This window comes from Labrus mixtus, chromosome 7 (assembly GCF_963584025.1).
Source record: "Labrus mixtus chromosome 7, fLabMix1.1, whole genome shotgun sequence".
Taxonomy (NCBI): Eukaryota; Metazoa; Chordata; class Actinopteri; order Labriformes; family Labridae; genus Labrus; species Labrus mixtus.
The window spans coordinates 25,438,890-25,459,055 of record NC_083618.1 but is presented as its reverse complement, the minus strand read 5'-3'; the positions used below and the strand labels follow the sequence as shown (position 1 = coordinate 25,459,055).

At 40.6% G+C, this 20,166-nt stretch overlaps 1 protein-coding gene across 7 annotated transcripts in view; it reads right to left on the bottom strand.

Annotated features, from left to right (window-relative positions):
* Positions 1-920: 920 nt before the first annotated feature.
* The window catches only part of chl1b (cell adhesion molecule L1-like b), a 59,224-nt gene continuing 39,978 nt past the window's right edge, over positions 921-20,166 (bottom strand). For 5 of the 7 annotated variants that reach the window (XM_061041374.1, XM_061041377.1, XM_061041376.1 and 2 more), the window contains 19 exons: positions 19,810-19,941; positions 19,135-19,275; positions 18,078-18,189; positions 17,658-17,824; positions 17,413-17,578; positions 17,180-17,304; positions 16,816-16,917; positions 16,287-16,484; positions 16,017-16,087; positions 15,055-15,277; positions 14,267-14,382; positions 13,801-14,005; positions 13,548-13,670; positions 10,608-10,787; positions 9,454-9,483; positions 8,535-8,606; positions 5,695-5,826; positions 4,748-4,820; positions 921-3,589 (listed from right to left, as the gene is read on the bottom strand). In XM_061041374.1, coding sequence (XP_060897357.1) covers positions 3,385-3,589; positions 4,748-4,820; positions 5,695-5,826; positions 8,535-8,606; positions 9,454-9,483; positions 10,608-10,787; positions 13,548-13,670; positions 13,801-14,005; positions 14,267-14,382; positions 15,055-15,277; positions 16,017-16,087; positions 16,287-16,484; positions 16,816-16,917; positions 17,180-17,304; positions 17,413-17,578; positions 17,658-17,824; positions 18,078-18,189; positions 19,135-19,275; positions 19,810-19,941 — 2,573 coding nt within the window. In that variant the 3' untranslated portion in view covers positions 921-3,384. Of the gene's footprint in view, positions 3,590-3,949; positions 4,607-4,747; positions 4,821-5,694; positions 5,827-8,534; positions 8,607-9,453; positions 9,484-10,607; positions 10,788-13,547; positions 13,671-13,800; positions 14,006-14,266; positions 14,383-15,054; positions 15,278-16,016; positions 16,088-16,286; positions 16,485-16,815; positions 16,918-17,179; positions 17,305-17,412; positions 17,579-17,657; positions 17,825-18,077; positions 18,190-19,134; positions 19,276-19,809; positions 19,942-20,166 lie in introns of those variants that run through there. The other 2 variants (XM_061041380.1, XM_061041379.1) reach the window with 2 other exon arrangements.

Below are 20,166 nucleotides of genomic sequence, written 5' to 3'. Positions count from 1 at the left end.
ACACTTGGGGTAAAAGGAACACTTGACCATTCTGCAGCAACAACTCACTCTCACTTTAGCGTTGCAGAAAAGGTGATGTGATGTTTTCTTCCCTGACAACTGACGGACATTAACAGTGTAAAGCAATACACCGATGGACACAACCTGCACTTTCTAAAATCTAAACCACACCAAACAGAGTGAATTCCAACTTCACAAAACATCCGTTATAGATTTCATGGAACTTTTATCTACTACAAAATAAGAGAAAAATGGGACCTTAGTGTATTGAGTACAACTCTTTCTAAACAGCAAACATCTAAGATCTATGTTTAACGATATTCATTTTGCTGTATTTCAAATACTTGTAAGATCATGAAAAAAATGTATCTTATTTTAACAGTTTACCAAACCTTTTTTAAGCCATGTTTATTTTCCAAAGAACCTTTGTCCTCTCTGCTATGTATTCCTGTATCTCTGTAAAAGCAGTTATCATATTCTGCAGAATTAATCTCCTTAAGAAGCTTCCCCTGTTCCCTGATTGCATGTGTAGAGACACATCCAGCAGTTCCCATTGTTGCAAAGAGAGGGAGGAATATTCTTATAGATACCTGAGAGTCCATTATCAAAGGTGTATGTTAGATCTTCAGCCTGTAACCGCTGCAGCTATAGGGAAACCAGGCTGAGTGATGAGTGAGTATCTGGAGAATATGTGACCCACACCGTGAGAACCCTCACTGTGACACTTCTCACTCCCTACCATCAACCATCAGACATGATTACAGCCCTTGCTCCAGTGATCCAGTACCTGTCTGAGCTCACTCCTCTGATTTCACATGATTTTCTCCTGAAGGCGAGGTAATCAAACAAAAACGCTCGACTCAGACAGAGACTTGACCCCGCCGCGGCATTTGTTGAAGTCATACTACAAACGGGAACAATTTGTCGAACATCTTTTTTATTCAGAGGGAATGAGGATGTTTCACCAGGTACTGCTTTCCCCTCGAGTCATAATGTAACTGCTGACTGGAGGTAAAGGCATCAATTCAAGGTGCTGTAGGTATAAAGAACATACAATCAATGATCTTCTACTTGTGACGGCTGGGACCAAACAGGCAGGATGTACGAAAGTAAAGCAATTTAATAACATTGAAAAACATCAATTAACATTCTTAACATGCAATGGCTGAACTTGTACAAAACATTGCTGTTGTGAATATGACCCTAAAATTAATGCTGCACAACATAGTGACTGTGTGTTGAACGGCAGTATATCGAAACTCACAAAGTAAGGCTAAGACTGATGAAACAGTGACTACAGTATATTGTATCTCAGCATAGTAAAAAAAAAAAGTCAAATATCATGCAACCACATTACATTGATCTGATTGCAAAAAGAAAAACAATACAAGTTTAATGCACTTTCTTCTTAGCAGCGTTCAACCAACCTAAATATGAAAATCAGTTTGTTGACTGCAGATCAAACAGTTGTACAATAGTCTGTGATTCTGTTGAACCTTTGCAAAGTATTGAAGGCATACTGATGTCACCTTGGTTTTTGAGATGACAAGTTATAAACTTGGGGCAGGGAGTTGAACTTTTTGAAGACTTTGGCATTTACCATACAGGCCTCTTTACGATACAATGAAGATGATTTATAGGGAATAGTTTGGTGTTATGGGAAATGTGTCCATGTGTCCAAGGTCAATGCCACTCTCATGTTGTTGCCCTAAAGATAAGCAGACAGTAGCGGAGACGGCTAGTCATAATCTGTTCGGAGTCACTGAAAAGATCTCTGTGGCTCATATATGAACAAAGTATTCCTTCTTTGTTTGTTTCCGTAGAAAAAAAACTAATTGTTAAAACACAGCTCCCCATTTTCTAACTGGCATTTTATTTTCCATGAATTTGTACTTAAAATAAAAATAAAGACTTAATGCTCTGAGATGATGAACATTGACTTTTAGAGATGCTGTGTGGCAAGGATTCTGTTACAAAATTCCACTTTAGTGTTTGGGCATTTCCATGCTTCATCCCTAATTATGTTGTTGTGCCTTTATAAAAAAAAAACATAGAATCATGACAGTGATATCAATCTTCCTATTTCACTCTCTGAAAAAGTTATATTACATGTTTACCAAAATGTCAAACTATTCTGTTCACTTGTTTGTTATCGGAGAACTTCGTTTGAACTGCGGTCTACTGGCAAGTGTTCTGAGTTTCTTTGATTTGGACCCAACTGTTAAAGCACGTGTGGTTTTATACAAATTCTTAAAAAGAGTTATGAATAAATCCTTTTCAAAATGTCTAATCAAAATGGGATAATGGATTACAGTTTTTGAACTCTCTCCCAGGTTGGCTTTAGCAGTGATGTGTGGTGGGCCGTAAAAAGCATGAAATAGTTTGTTTTTTAATTCATACTTTCCACTAGATCTATTTGCTAAACAAGACAAAATAACTAAATTATACTTTTCTTTTTACATTACAGAGACTTCATGACTCAAGCATCACTATTTATGATATGTAACGATATGTCAATATCCTTGTTATCGAGTCAGGTATAAAACAACCGGGAAAAATAAGTTAATAAGCAACTTTTACACATCTGACATCATCTTTAATACATTTATTTCAAATATAAAAGGTCAGTAATATATCCTTCAAATGAAAAATATCAACTTGATATCCCACCTTATCTGTGCTTCCAAGTGTTGGGCAGTAACACATTACTGGGTGTAATATTATTCATCTCCCCAGTAAGGAGTCGTGTGAGGGATTAACATTTTAAAAACTTTATAATATTACAGTTTAATCCACGTTTGACTGTTGCTGCTTTGCCAAAATGGGATTTTTTTTTTTTTATACTAGGTCGGCCATTTTATAGCAGTATTAAATAAAAGGTGATGAATAGGTGATCGTTTTCCTTTCTGATGGAGGAATAAGTCAAAAGCGACCTATTGCACTTCCTGAGTAACTCGCCCAACACTGGTGGTCTGCTACAAGATAACATCGGAGGGAAAGCTGCATTTAATGATGTGCATTGACAGTGAAACATTTGTACAAAGTGTACTGCAGCTGAAGTCATGGACATTAAAAAAAAGGAAATCCAAGCCCTCCAAACTTGTAATAATAATTATTAAAAAAAGACACCTTGACGTACAATATACACTATATATACACAGTATTTAGTAATGGTCATTCTGTTGCAACTTGACAACACAGAGCTATATAAAATATGGGTGGCAGTATGCAGTTGACAATGACGCATTACATTTGACACGAAACCCTGTGCTTGGTATGGATATTGTCATTTTTCCTTTTTTATTTGTTCCTCCCAGCAGGTTTAATGAAAAACGGTGTCGGGGGGCGGGGGGGGGGGGGAACGATGGATGGTTGTTCCACTCCTCATGCCGGGGTCTGAACGGTGGCTTTGATCTCAGTGGATGCTCTCTTCTCCTTTCGCCCCGCGTACTCGCCGATAAAGGAGCCGTCCTCGTTGAACTGAACATCCTCGTCGCCGTAGTCCACGAGGCTGTCCCCGCTGTCCCCTGCTTTGATCTCCCTGCTCAGCGAGTGTTGGCTGCCCTTCAGTGGCTTCTCGTCGTTGTCACTGCAAGAGAGCCACAGTGGATTTAAAATCACCTCATTTCACCCATGGCTTCACTCTATGGCTTATTTGGAGAGGTGGTGTGGGGGGGGGGTGCGGGCTCAAGCTATCACTGCCTCTACAACGAGTCTCTGTGAACAGCATTTACCAATGGCTGACCAAATGGTAAATGGACTGCGCTTGCATTGTGCGTTTATGTTCAATCAACTACCCAAAGCACTTTTTCTCAACATGCCTTTCAAGCAAGTGACACACAACTAAACACTGATGGTGGGTGGGGTGGTGGGGGGGGGGGTCATCACATTCTAATTTACGGAAGTTTAGTGGGTCATTGGAAAGGACTTCGGATGAGAAGAAGTTTCCTCCTGTTTTCAGTGTTCTCTGCTACGCTAAGCTAACCGGCTGCTAAAGGTTGTTTAATATTTATCATAAGAACATGAGACGTGTTTGGTTTTTTTCTTTTCATTCAGGTCACCTCAAGAAATAATATCTATACTGGCTTAACTTTGCTCGAGATGTACTGTTACAACAGAACAACTTGTCTAATTTATCATTATTTGAAAGTAGCTAGCAGTATAGCTAGCATAAGCGTTGCTTGTGCTGTGTCAATCCTTCTGATGCATAAACACACTGAGAAAATATTGCATTTGACATTTATTAATTGGGTCATTTATTAAAAGGGTTCATAAAAAAATTCCAGATTTGACTGCCCTGGTGATTAGCACGGATTGGTTTTAGCCTCCTGCTGTGTCTTGGCTCGTCTGTGTTGAGCTCCTTCCAACAGAAAACAAATATCTGAACTGAGCAGCGCTGCAGCTCCCTTTATGATGTAATGTCACCCACCAACACGAAACTGCCTCTGTGACAACAATCTCTATAAAGTGAGGCTACCACTCCAACAACACTGATGTGTAAACAGCTAGCGTTGTTTACCACATACTTTTCAGTTACTCAGTCCATCAAATGTCTTGAACAGAGGGATTGTAAGGCTCCACGTGAACCTCATGCGAGCTGGGTTGGCTTTTTTCAGTGAGAGGAGAAATGCAGAGAGAATTACTGAGAGAAGAGGATGGAATTTACTGCCAGCAGAAGAGAAACTCATCACTGTTGTAAGTCAGTTTCAGTGAGGTGGTGAAATAGTGCTCCTAGTATTCTGCTTACCTGTATTCACAAAATGTGTCATCATTCATGCCCTGGGACTCCACATCTGGGTGAAGGTCTTCTTTTTCTTTTACTGCTCACAGAATGAAAAGAAGACATCAGTGATTATTTCCACAACTGACAGCTACTGCCAATGAAGTTCACTTTGGACCCTGACTGTTTTTGTTGTTTGAACAAACATCAATCAGACCCTGAGTCAGTGCACTATTTCCTCAATGTAAGGTCAGTGGAAGCTTTAGAACGACTGAAACATGTCAAATAAATGATTTCAAGCAAGGTCAAATACATTGTAAGACATCTGTTTGATTATTTATGTAGGATGTACATCAATGTGTAGTTCTATATGGGATGTTTAAGAAAGAAAAAAAATCATGTTGCTCCGGCAAATATTTGAGTGACAGGTTGTAATTGGAATTTAATGAGTAACCAAGGGACAAATCGGCATCTTGCTGTTTTTTTTTTTTTCTGCTGACAAGTGAACTGATCACCCAGACGACAACCTGATAGCCATTAACTTTGAATAATAAAGACGAGAAGGACTCTCGTGCCCCTAACAAGAGGAATAACATTGAAATACCGCAGAGCTTATGTCATCATATTCACTCAGCCACCCCATGTGCAGCATTTGCATTTTGTCTCACTGTGGTTTGCACTTTGTTTAGATTGCTGCTGGAAAAAGCAGGATGTCTAAATAATGCTAAATTGAAATGCTGGACATTCAGTAGCATGACAATTTTGTGTCTACATGAGGATTTTTTTTATTTATTGATGCATTTAAATAAGTTTAGGGCATAGAAAAAGTGTATTTATTTCTTATATGTTTGTTTATTTTTAGAAAGACTGATCATTTATGTCAGAGCAACAAACAAGCCAATGTAAAAACATGATTCTCAGATTTGTAATTATTATTCAAATAGTATTAGTATATGTTTGTAAAAGGCACTTACCAGAGTATTTTCCTCCTTTATTTCTGTTCACAAAGCAGGCGATCAAAACAATGAGTGTGAGGAAAGCAATGGCACACATCAGGCCAATAAACCAGCCCTGGGTGGAGATTCCTCCGTGTATGCTGGCCAGACCTGAAGGGAAGAAAACCAGGTGACTTTGACATGCCTTGGCCTTTTCATCAGGACACCAGACTGAATGTTTACATCGACAGAGCCTATCGGATGCAAAGTCACAAGGTGCCAAGGCACGCCGCTGATGGATACGGTCCAAAATTAATATTAAACAGCTAATCCTGCTTGTCTAATTAATCAAGTAAAGGAACGCTGTACAAATGTAATTCCTCTCAGCGACTCTGCGTGGCTTAAACAATGACATCGCGGAAGACCACACGCTGCTGCATGAGTCACTGCTCAAGGACATTCAGGGTGCACCTGCCTTCTGTTCAAAGAGAGGCCAATTAGATTTGCCTTTTTTTTTTTCTTTTTGGTTACCCCCCTCACATGTAGACCCAGTTGTGATAAGATCTCAAATATACTGGAATTATGAACCCAGCTGAATCAGTCGCACAGTGAACTCAGTCCCAGGTTTGAGCCCTTCAGTGATATGGAAAGTCTTAGAGGTGTGTAAAGCATCTGATATGTTCCAGACACCCTCGCCTGTGCAGGGCTGAATGATTAACATGGGTTAGTAATCATGAGAATAAAGAACCACTGAATCTATAGGAGATATAAATCAATAATCTAATTTTATCATCAACTTATTGTTATTAAAATCCCTCTACAAGATTACTCTTTTTCATATATGCAATATAAAACACAGTGTGCTCTCCTCCAGATATCCAGCTGAAATTTGCAAAGCTGTCACTTTACAGCTGAGCTAACATTCAATAAGACAGGGGCTGAGGACGAAATGAGACAAGATGAGGAAAAAAGGCGTAACATGGCACACAAGGGTTAGTACAGGACAAGCAGATCAAAGCCATCGCGGAAGTGTAAGGAGTGTTGTCATTATACAAAGAAGGATGTTGCTCTTCACCTTACGCAAAGAGTAGTATGCTCCTCTGTTTCCTAACAGCTATCCTTAGCAGGTATCAACTTCACCTGACAAAGAGGGACATAGGATGCATCCCTCTACAGCAAAAAGTCAAATGTAATGTGGATATAAATAAATTAAGTCATGATTGGAGCCTAGTGCTAAAGACATCTACGATAAATGAAGTCGATTTTCAAACTATTCGATAAATATTGAATATTTTATGATTGAATATTTAACCTTTTCTATACAAACACCTATACTGGTCAACCATTGTGTAGAAATGGTCTTTTTACTTAAGGCCATAGCCAATATTGAGAAATGGAGTACCATGTTCAATTAAATTGAATTTATAGTTTGTACCCAAACAAGGATGGAAAAATATATATTATTATATTTTCAGTTCATCAGGTTATATTAAAATCCATATATTTGTATTTTTCATCGATCATTTAGTCAATGAAATGTCAGAAAATAATGAAGCAGTGAAAACACTGGTGGGGTTGATGTGTACAATTCTTAATACGTTGATAAAATTGATTTTTCATCATTGTCACTATCTTTGGAAGCAGGAGAAAATATCATGATTCATCTCCCTTAAGAGGACAATGTTACCTTCCCAACTGAGCTGGAAAATAAATCTAAAATGTAGTAGATGATGCGCATTATTAGTATAGGAAAAGAACGCTTTGGTAGCAGCTGTCTGAGCTAGTCAACAAAGCCAGATTCACATCATTTCCCCGTGGCAAACATGCAAATCTTCAGCTGTGCCTCCAACTCAGGAGCATTATTTACCCAGGTGATAATTCAGCACACAAGGACACCTGCGTCTGTTCTGCCCTGCCCATCCCAACCACTGCAAATGACACTCTCTGACTAATGTTGATGGATTAGTCTGCATCTATGGTAATTCCAGTCATTGGAACTGCACGATGACTTTGACTGACATAGGCCCCTAAACTAAAAATATCCCAGGGCTGGCTGCTGTGTTTGTCACAGTGCTCCTCCACTTGCTATTAAATGCTGCAGGAAGCAGCTGCTCACCCAGCAGGGAGCTGATGCCCTGGTATACGCCCCTTCAAAGTCAGGAGGCTTCTTTATAAGTAGAGGCCGGGAAAATATTCTGATATAGGAGCTCTCGGCAGCTTTCACTTATCCACTTATCTCAGTGTCCGGTAAATATCACCCTCCCAGTGTGAGCTCACACCTACCAGGCATTGCCCAGGAGGATGTTCCTGCACACTATTTTCTCACAGCTCAGATTCTGCCCACTTGTCCCAGAGCGATGTTGCTGTTTACCCAGCTGAAGATTACATGGAAATGTCAGGTGACTGTTGGGTCAATACACAGGCGTGTGCAAGGAGGACCGGGGCCCAACAAATCAATCATTGACAATTAGACATATTTGTCCCCTTCAAGTGACTGCACTCTACAGCTACACCGCTCAGAATATAGATCTAGGAACCAAGATTTCCCTGTGGTGAAGCAGAGAAATTAAAACCAGCTTTTTAATCAGTATACACCTGACTCATAACAGACAATAAAACGGAGCAGTTTAGTTTGCTTTCCCACCCTTGTTTTCCCTGGAAACAACATCCTTTTTACTGGGGGTATTTTGTGTTTTCGTTATCTTTCGTTTTCCTTGCAGCCAACAGGAAAAAAAAAAGAAGTAAGTACAGGGATCATAACTTCACCTCCTTGGCCAAACAAACACACTTATTTGGTTTCATAAATTCCAGATTGATTTTGCTGTTTGGATGTCTCTGTGGTTTGATGCAGGTTGTGTCAGAATGTGCTGCAGCTCTACCTATGGTGGAACGAGTGGATTTGGTCACTGGGGACTTTGGAGTGCTTGGAGGTGAGGGGGAAGCTGACTTGCCTGAAAAGAAAGACAGACCTTTTGATTATCATCTGGGATGGTGCTCCGGGGGATGCTGCAATCTAGTGTTAGCACGCTATTTCTAGCTAATCTCTAAAGTTAGTAACTTATTAGGAGGTCTACATGTCTACAATGAAACATTGTGTTAAATTAGAAAAAAAAACATTATACACATAGTGAAGTATTGTGATTTTATATTTGACTTGATCTTCTCTTTTAAAAGTCGTTTTTTTCTTTTATTGACACATCATTAACAGGAACAAGAACTAATGTGTGTTCTTCCTGTGTTTGGCTCATAAGCATGATTTATTTCCTCTGCTTGAGTTAGTCAATTAACTCTCAAGCTAAAGGTGCTAAGACAGATTGGTTTACAGTCGCTAATGAGCCAAGATTAATATGAATTTATAATTACATTAATCATTATCTACAGGAAGCAACTGACTTTATCCAAGAAGAAGTTGACATTTTTTCTAATAAAAGGAGTCATCAGAGTGCTCTCTCTACTGATGGCAAGGGCAAACAGTAGACAAGGTCAATTACCTACGGAGAGAAGCTGAGTGTTTGGAGCTGCTTAATTCTGCGCTGGCAAAATAAAAATTGTCCAACTCTTTCAGTCTCAAAACCTGATGATTTCTTCAGGCCTCTAGCATTCCACATCTGTCCACATCTCTAAATCTAAAAGCATGCATCCATCCACTACCTAAACAAAAAAACATCGCTGTGAAACAAGTCATACCAACACACAGTTCATTTTTACCAAATGAATCAACTGTTTTCAGGGCAATTTGAGAACGCATTATGTGTTGTTATGATGTTCCACAGTGTGCACACAGACAGATCTACATACTGAGGCCAACAGTGGAAGCCAAAGTGGAAGCTGGGGGGGGGGGGGAAAGAAAGAAAGAAAAAAGCAAAGCATTGCTAAGCAGACATGTACAGTACATACACATTGACAATCCACACAGTATCCAAGGCAAGGCTCAAAGCAGTGCATTGAAGTGAGGTTTTAACAGAAAGCAGCAGCCAGCAAAGGACTCTTAACATAAATACTCACACATGCACACGTTAGGGGAAGAGTTGCAACTAAATAACCTCAATGTTCAATTTTATCAGTCCCACCCCAACACATGTGTAATTTCTCCACAGAATTGTAATTTGATGAAAATTACTTCTCCCTGTAAGTATTATGATGGCTCAACAAAACAAATAAATGCTCCCTAAGTGCCAATTAAGTTTCTGTGATTGTTAGAATTCTTCCAATAAACACAAAGTAATCGCTCGCATGTTCAACCCCTGTTGCGCTTTTGTTTTGTTTTTCACGATGGAACTTGAATGACATGCTTTATATATATATATTGGAGGTGCATTTGTATGAAAAAAGCAACATGGATGTATTCATGCTGATAGCATCTGTTGCTGCAGTCTATTTTACTGACACTCAGCTGTCCCAGGGATGGTTTCCTGTTTCATTTCCCTCTAATCATTCGTACCATCGGCTGAAGTCTGAAGCCTCGAGTGTGAGCTGATGTATGACACGTAGTCCTCAACGACTAATGTATAATTGAAAGAAACGATAACATACTATAGGCAAGCTCATTATGATTACTTACCCATCAACTCTTTCATGATTACACCATTCAGTTGCAAAAGCTCCAGTTTCCCTTCTGCTCAAAGCAATTTTCTTTCTTAGGTGATTGTTTCATGGCTCAAGCTCTCTGTCCAATCAATAAGCACTTGCTCTCTCATGACAGTGACAAATGAAAACCTCGACTACATCCATATGAAATTGTTTATCCACAAAAATTACTTACATGGAGATATGAAAAGCTTGGCTGCCCAGGCATATATCATAGTCTACGAGTTCAAATCCATTTCGTTACAGTAAAACGGCTCTGTCAACGATTTTGACTAAGCCTGAATTTTGCCTGCCAATTCTGCACCTCATTGCTCGCCTGTGTTCTCGCAGCGCTCACACGCAGCACATCCAGTTTCTCTACTCACTCGTCTCCAGCGTGGTAGTGCACTCCTCGCTGACGACAGGCCCGCAGCCCACCGTGGTGCATGAGCGGAGGTAAAACTTGTACTTGCTCACAGACTCCAGGTCGCGCAGAGTCCACTTGGTGGTGTCCGGTTTGCTGATGTCTACCGTCTGCAGTGGCCCCACTTCCTCTGTTTCATTGACTAGATTTCAAAAATCAAAAAAGGAAACAAAGGCTTAATATAACAGTCAACGACGATTTATTTTACAGATAAGATATGTTTGAAAAAATATCATGCAGAAAGGTTGCTAATAAACCCGTGATTAAGTTGTGCTTGTTCCTTACCAAAATCTCACATTTAACTTATGGTAACTAAATTGACTTACGCTTGTAAAGAGCTTTTCTAGTCTACTGACAATTCAAAGCACTTTTACACCGCAGGTCACACCTACACATTCACACACTGATGGCAGAGGCTGCTGTGTAAAGTGTCCATCATTATAAAGGAATCTCATTCAGACAAATCCTCTAGCTGCAGGAGCTGGGGATCGAACCCTCGACCTTCCAGTTCAGAGGCGACTGACTTTAGCCGACAGCCGCCCCAACCTATAGCCCACACTCTTTGTCATTTGCCACCTGACAAAGAGTCAAATAGTCATTTGCAATGCTATTTGCATTAACAGACAAACAGATTGCGTCCATCAAATTCAAAATGAAAATTCACCTCAGTCTACATGGTGAACTTATTTTTCACCACGTAAAGCAGCACAGTAGGTAGGGAGGTGGCATTTATAGTTCTTTGGAACAAAAACAAACACAGCAGGCGCTCAGGTGACCTTTGCTGTGAAAAAGGTGCTACTGACTCCGGTAGGAGAAAACAGAAACAATGACAAGAATGTATTTGTCTGTTTTTTTTTTCTTCTTTGTCCCCGGACACAACACATGGTTATCACTCACTGCAATTTTCTTTTTTGTTTTGTTTTGTCTTTTGGGACAAAAGGGATCATTTTTGGAAAAATGATGCAAGGGTGTCAAAGCTGCAAAATACAAAAGACCACTCGCATCATGTTTCTACACTTTGGAAGGATACTTTCACACTCATTCAGAAGCTTTAAACTGGAAAACTGGCTGAAGCCTGTAGACTTTGGCTGTTCCACTTATTTCAGACACCAATATTTCAAAATCTTCTACAGCCTTGGTGAGCGAAATATAGTTGGCATTATGTTTTGTGAAAGAGGCTGAGGCCTGCCAACACTTGAACCCCAGACTAACCTGAAAGTATGTTTCTGTCTCTAATGAGAAGAAAAAGAGAATGATGAAAGCAAAGGTCTTTTAACTGTCACTTGGGTAGACATTTCAGATAAGAGCAGACTTCATAGAGCTGCTCATTACTCTACTCCAAATGTAATTTCTCTAAAATTGGTGATAGAAATCCCTCAAACAGTGAGATATTCAAAAGCATTTGCAGTGTATATATGAACAGCTTTACAGCCACACATAAACTACATATGTGACATATGTTTCACGAGTTTTCTCAACAAACAAAGGACTCAGCATGCAGCTCGTATCATCACTACAGAGGGAAATACCTTTAACATATCTAAATCTATCATAGGTATTCCTCCATATCTATTAACAGTCCAGAATACTAATTCACTCACAGATATGTTAGGTAACAACTTCATACAATGTGATCCATGGAACACATAGAAAATGTGAAAAAGAAACATCAATGCAGCTTCGTAAACATCCTGGTATTCCTGCATGTTCAGTGTGTAAAACAATGTGACAATAGGCCTTCCTGTAAAGCCTGTGAGGTGTGGCACTATTAAAGGCTACTTTGAATATCAGCGTAGACCTTCAACAGCTGCTGTGCAGCTTCAGATTTCACTCGTGTCATTGATGATACACTGACAGCTGGCTACATTATGCACCACATTTCACACATGACTTCCTTCTTAAAGACTTTAAGAAAAAAAAGGCACACTTTAAGAGTCCATCAGCTTTATTACTTTGGCACAATGAAAATGTCCTCTCTTGAAATACTTTGTGACACTTGGCTTTCTTGTGCAGCTGCCAACTCAAACCCAATTCAGTGGGAAATGCAGCACTAAGTTGTTGTTAGAAGTTAGTCATGAGCTTTGTTGTGACTTTTGTTTAAGGACAGGAAAGTGGTTGCATACGTAGGGATGTGTTCAGTAATGGCACTGTGAGCTATGTTGGAGACAGGATGGGGTCAGTAAAACTGAACCTTAACAGACTGTGACACATTGGCCTTGGTCAGCACTGGCCAAGCCATGATCGTGACACATAGGCAAGCAGACATAACCCTGACATGTTTCCTATACACACACTCTGACCTCGGACCTATTAGCGCAGCAGAATGATTCTCTTATCCTCTCGGAGGATCACGGGTCAGACAAACACAAGCAGGCCAAAGATCCTCCTCTGGTCTTCTACCAATAAACTCATTTGCTGTACGTACTTGTCTGTATCAATACAATACAATGCAAAATAAAAAAAATATTAAAAACTGTAATTCAACTTTTTTTTTGAGAATTTACTGCAGGCATCGGCACAATAACGCTTCTTCAGATTTAAAAGATAACATATATGCATAACAACAGACAATCAACAACAAAAAATGTATTTATTAATTCATAATTTATAAATGAAAGATGCACATGTCAGATGGCTCCAGTGACATTTGGAGCTTAATCCAAGGAGAGGGTGACCATCTCAGTACAGAGTAGACTCAAGAGGACGTTAATAAGAGTAAGTCCTCTTGCTGTAACTAAACTGTAACTTTGGGGTTTTTAGATCCCAATTATTGTACCGAGGATCAAAAAAAATGAACTGTGGGAAGTAAAGACTAGGAATAAAAAAAAAATAAAGGAAAGGGAAACACAGAGTCATCACCATTTTATCTGAGTCTGTTACGTTAATCTTGAGGGATACATACTGAGCTGATACTCAAGGAGGTACCCGGTGAGAATTCCATTAGGCTCCAATGGCGGCGCCCAGTCCAGAGAGACACTGTGCTTTTGTACATCCGTGACCCTGAAAACAGGATTTTTCTCGGGGACTGTTGGAGACAAGAAGGTAATACACAGTCAATTGTCCACTTCTTCAACCCTGTTTCCTCTGCTATTATTAGATTTTCCTTTCAGTTGTTGTGAATCAATACAGTCCATGCTGTTTTTCCACAATCTTACCTCCCTCTGGGGTTTTGAAGTTGACGGGATGGCTGCCCGGGCCGTTGCCCCGCCCATTGAAGGTCATGACGATGAGGCTGTACTCAGAGAAGGGCATCAGTCCCGGCACCGCAGCATGGTTGCGGTCCCCGGGGACTGTCAGTGTTTGTTTTTCTCCATGGCTTTTCTTTGACTCCACCAGACTGCGCAGACGCCACCAGTTTATCTTCACCAGGGACGAGAGACGAAGAGACACCATGAGACACAGTGACAAAACAGCTTAGATTGTGCATCACACTTATGCATTATGTGTCAGACAACGCTGGATGAGCAATTGTGTTTGCAAGTCTGCGCAGGGAAACAATGAGCTGGCCAAGTAAAGGAGACACGGCGGAGTTAAGGGGGCAAATGTTGAGAGCAAGGTCAGGGCCAATCCTTTAAAGCTGTGTCTAAAAACAAAGGTCTTTTTTTTTTTTTGAAGTATTACCCTGTAGCCTCCCAGATGTCCATGCAACTTGTCCTTGTGTACGCGCGTCCAGCTAACCTTGACCACAGAGCTGTTCATCACCTCCACAGCTACATCTTCAGGTGCCGCAGATGGAACTGCAAATGCAAACATTGGAATGAAGAGAACTCAGTTTAAGATATCCTGAAAACAACTTCGGTTATTAGATATTAAAGAGACATCTGAAGAGAAATGAACAAGAGACAGGATATGTAACATACTATCTAACTACCAACATTTATTGATCACCTCTTCACAGGAACGCCTACTCGGGATTAAACAGGAATGGGCTCTACTTACAGTTACACCAGCTAACTGAGAATTAAGCTAAGGGGAAATATTGCCTTTGATGACAGCACATTTGAGTGAGGACACAATTAGGGGAAGAGTCATGACCTGAGGAGATTTCCTGAGGGCAAGTCCAGAAGAAAGCTAAACACAGGAAATAAAATGAACTAATTCACAGACTGCTTTATCAATGCATTAAGTGCAAAGCGGTAAAACTCAGTCAAAGTTCAATTTAAATGAAATCATATTGTTCTTAAAAAACAGAATCACATATACACAGGCAGCTTTTCACTCAGTCTGAGCCAAGTGGCAGAGTGAGGTGAGTTGAGTTTTTGATACCTACAAAACTCCTGCTGGTAATTCTCAGTAGGGTTCTTCACTTAGTTTGTTTGGTCTGTCGCTAATAAATACAAAATGATGAACAAGTACATTTTAAATATGACAACATGAGGTTAAAAAAAAAAAAAAAGATCACTACTCACAGTCCTCTCCTGAGTAGCCAGTCACTATCTTGGGTTCAGGGCCCCAGCCCTGATGGTTCCTTGCTTGGATCTTGATCTCATAAGGCACAAAGGTTGGAGTGTTCTCCACCACAGAAGAGTGTCTCTTCACCATGTGTTCCTTCCAGTCCTCCTCCACATCCTGTCTCCTGTAACTCACTTTATACTCCAGACCAGGGCCATTGTGCTCAATGGGTAACAAGGGCTGGATAATGGGAAGAAAATCACAATGGTTTGAATAGTTTCATCGAGACACTCAAAGTTACATGAGACACTTGTCGCTGACTCTATGGGATAAAAATGAAACGCAAACCCAGTGAACTGTGGTTGTTCACTGGCAGTGTTTTATTCCACCGTCTAATAAAACAATGGAACAATTGACCTGGTCTAGCAGCATGGCTTTTCTTTGAGATAGAGCTTGCTAAGACATCACAGATGAAAAGATACGTCTTCTCAAAGAAGTGAGACCATGGGAAGTCGAACAAGACGCCATTATTCACAAAGGCTAATCATTAGCAGTTGGAAAGCTCATGAATCCAGCATTCAAGGACCTCTGCTGCCGTGACAGGGCGACCGGTTAATAAGTGAAGGAGAGATTTATCTTTCTACAATGAAGCAGAATGTATTACTGTATGTGTTGAAAGAAAAATGTCCTTCTTTAGCTCCCCTTTCTCTTTCTAATCAAAGGAAAAGAGCAGTTCAATGGGACTCACAGTGATCCCAGAAAATGAAATCTTAAGATTTGAGCCAGCGTATGAAATGAATGGCCTTTTTCTTTAATTCCAAAATTGTAATTGCCTATGAAAGATTGATAAAAAACGTCATCTCTGGACTCTTTGAGAGCTTCCATGTCTGCCTATTGTAATAATTCACAAAAGGTAAAGGTAGCCGACATTGCAGAATTGCTTTGAGGGGATAATAAAGGTCCAAATTCAATTTCTTACCTCCCAGTTGATATTCAATTCATGTGGTAAATGACCTTCGATTTTGATATTTTCAGGGTTCTTGTCGGGAGCTGCAGAAAAGAAAGAGTATAGATTTTGTCGGTGTTGTTAGAGGAGGAAATCGTGGAATAGGCATACAAGAGGGCAGATTTTCTGCACAGGTGCTTTGTAGTTTACACAGTAGCATTGTCAGAAGCTCAAGTAGCCTGGAGGACCGTGTCAAAAAAAAAAAAAACGACAACAAACAATGACAGAGGAAGATCTTCGGACCTGCTGCGGGGGTTTTGTATCTCTCTGTGAGCTTGCTTGGAAGACCCCTCCCCACAGCATTAACACCAGACACACGGAAGCGGTAGTCGACATGGCCGTGAAGTTTGAGGATGGCCAAGTTGTGGTTCCCGGGTACTCGGAGCAGCTCCTTCCAGTTACCTGGCTCCCACTGGCTTTCTTCGTACTCGATAATAAATTCTGTTGACAGGCAGAAAGACAATCAAGAGCGGCCCCTCACTGTTATTGCTCTTGCCAAAGGATTGCTTATCTAACCACCAGCTGTGCAGAACACTCCTTAAACCCTGCTTTTGGCTTGTAAACCGAGAGGGAGACTAATCATAATTCATGCTTGGAAGAATCAATAATAGATTTAGATTGTACAAGGTGGTATCAAACAGATCTATCTACTTGCACAGTGAAGCCAAAGAATATGTATGTCATACAAATAATTCTCACCGCAAGAAAACCCTGATTCATTACGTGCGGCACTGCATGTTCTGACAGCTGCTCACACAGATGCTCCACTTACCTGTTGTTGAGCTGTTGTGATCGTCTCCAGGGATCCATTTCAGTTTCACACTTTTGCTCTTGTGTTCAGATAGTACCAAGTACTCAGGTGCATCGGGGACATCTGAAAAACCATCACAACAACGTTGCTGTGCGAAATCATTGACACAAAAAAGCTGTGCAGCAAAAAAAAAAAAAAAAGGTCAAGAGAACAAATGTACAGTTACAGTCAAATCACCAATGCCAAAGGATGTGGAACACGCTGCACTGGCTGCAACTACTGACAGACTGCATGCCCACGTTTGGCTTTCTGCTCCCTGACATATTGACTGTTACGGAGGTGTCATGCATTAAGTAGTGCACATACTGTTCATATATTATCTTACCTAAAACAGTGAGGAGCGCTGAGGCTGTCTGCCGGTCCACAGGAGTTCTTGCCACACATGTGTACACGCCCTTGTCCATGTGGCTTACATTGATAATCTGGAGAATACCATCCTCCACAAAGTATCTGTTCACAGAAAGAAGGAGACACATTATTGATTGATTCAATTGAAAAGTAAAACGACTTTCCAGCTGGGATTCATTCTGAAATGCTTTTTTTTACTCAGTATCCTACCTTGAGCTCTCGGTGTAGTTGAGGGCTATCTCCATATCATCTTTTTCCCACAGGAGCTCAAAGTCGTTGCTGAAGGACTTGTCGTACTCTGCCAGGCATGAGAGCTGGGCCGTGGTTCCTATTAAGATCCGCAGGTCCACTGGGGGCACGACTATTCTCGTGGGATCTTCCAGAGGCACAAGCATATTAGTTACATTTGAAGGACTGGGAGCCATTGAAAAAAAACTTTTGCAGCCAGCTCTTACCTTTCACATAAAGCATGGCTTCTATGGCCGACAACCCCTCTGTGTTTTTGGCGACACATGTGTATTGCCCATTGTCTTCTTTCTCCACACTGAGGATCTCCAGGGACCCATTGTCATGAACAGCAAACCTTGGTCCCTCCAATGACTCAGAGGACTCATCTTTACTCCTGGAAAACATTAAAAAACACCCACATTGTTCACTCAGGCCAATTTAAATATGAAGAATAGACCAATTTAAACAGTTTATAAAGACAGTGGTAAAACGTTTTTAGTGCTTGGGTTACTTTGATTGTGTAATAAAGAAACTGCAGAACATCCATAAAGAAGTACATTTGATACAGCTGTCCTGTATGCATAGACCAGTTGAAGTCTACTGCTCTCTGCTGGTGTCTGGGAGACTAACACAACCTGCACTCTTACCAAGTGATAGAAGAGGGAGGAGAGCTGAAGACCTTGCAGTGCATCATCGCTCCCTGCCCCTCCACAGCAGAGTAATCCTCCCCTTCCTTCGTCAAAATCACTGGGCGCACATCTGTAAAGGCCGTGCAACAGAACATAATCATGAATCAACATTTGTAAGAAGAAAAAAAAAAACTCCCTTATACAGATATAACCATGTAGCCGTAGTGTGCGTTCAGTGATGGTTGGAAGTTAAAACAAAAATTGAGAAAGATTGCAATTTAGCATTTATGGAACCATTTAAACAGGAATACAACAAAATAGATAATCGTGGTTTCAAGAAGCAAACAACACTGCTGGCTTCTCTGGGCATTAACTGTAGGCTCCTTGTTTTTTGTTAAAACAGGATTCAGCTGTCAGGTTTGTCACAAATGTGTCAACGCGAAAATGAAAATCAAAGAAGAAAACAATGGAGTTATTTGTGTGCCTGTACCTTATCGGAGTTAACCAAAGCTTCTCATTAAAAAACGGTCGGTCTCTCCTAATTGTCAACACGACCAGTTGGGACTTTGCATTCAGAGCTCGTCCAGCTTTATTAACTCCTGTGTCACTCAGATCAATCTACCCACTTTTGTGCAGCGCAATGGAAAGCAACATCCCGTCCTTTTCATTTTTTATCTGCACTTGTAAAGCAGCACATGTTCGTCTTGTGGCCCTGAAATCAGTATGGAATTTAGGAGGAATGTGTTAGCATATAAATACCAGGGAACAGGCCTGGTTGCTCCACAGGCAGATGTGCTTGTCTGAATAAAGGAATACAGCTTGCAGAGAGCCCTGCTTCCCCGGGCTCCCCCTCGCTTTGTGGGCATATGCAGACATCAGCGATAGCTCTCAAGCTTGACACATCAATTAGCAGTCATCAAATTACTCACTTGGCAGACTAAAAACATTTTTTTATTTTTTATTACAAACCTTTTGATTGTTGTGACATTGTGTTATTATGGATTTGATAAAACACCAAAGTAGAACTGGAAAAAAAGTGTAAAGTAAGTCCTTAAGTAAAAGCTGTACTACTCACTCATAATCATGATGTTTGCATTTGACAGAAGGGTTCCATGTCTATTGGACACCTCACACTGATAGACTGCACTGTCAGACGCTTTGGCGTTATGTAAAACTATGGTGTCGTCTAACACCTTCCTGTTGGCAGCAGGAACATCTGTAACAGAGCAGAGACACAATTAATGGAAATGTTCTGTTGGTGGTGCAAACACTGAATTTAGATTCTTTATATCTTATCTTCAGCTGCTATGCGTGTTGTATAAAGTGTTTAAAACAAGAAAGAATCCACTGCTACTTATGCATGATGTGCTTTCAACATCTGGGCGTCTTCCATACAGCTGTACGGTACAAGTATGCTGTATGCACCGTCACAATTTTCCCTGAGTGTAACCATAAGACATGGTCCGTTTCCTCTTTATTAGATACCCCATCGGTGCCCCACAAGATGGAATTCAACTCAAAGATAATCAGAGTTGGTTGACAGCTCAGGAGCTCGGTGCATTTTACAGCAGCTTCACAATCCGCTGAGAACTGAAAACGACTGCCTCTCCAGCCATGTTTAAACCCTTCGTGTCATATTATAGATGGAAAGCAATAAAACCAAGACTTTGTGTTAACTCAAAACAGCTCAGCGATCTGGACTAGGCTTTAGTAAGGAGAGAGTATCACGAAAGGCTGTCCTAAGACTGACCCTGGAGAGGTACACCGTTCACCCTCCATATTACAGTCGGCAGAGGAGTCCCACTGGCCGAGCACTTGATGAGCACATCTGAGCCAATCATTCGGAGCTGACTCTCAGGCTCAGACACCCACTCTGGAGGCCCTGGAAAGACACAGTCGTCATTATTTTATCAAACTGATAAGTGTCTATAAACTGAATACATTAAAGATTTAAAGAGAATTGAAACAATGACAGTAATTACAAACATTATTCAAAAGAAGGCTCCTTATGTACAGGCAACATGCAGGCATTTCTGCTGGTTAATGTCTCACCAAAATCCCTGTAGAGGAGTGACATTTACCCTCTTAACCTATTAAATGTGTTCTT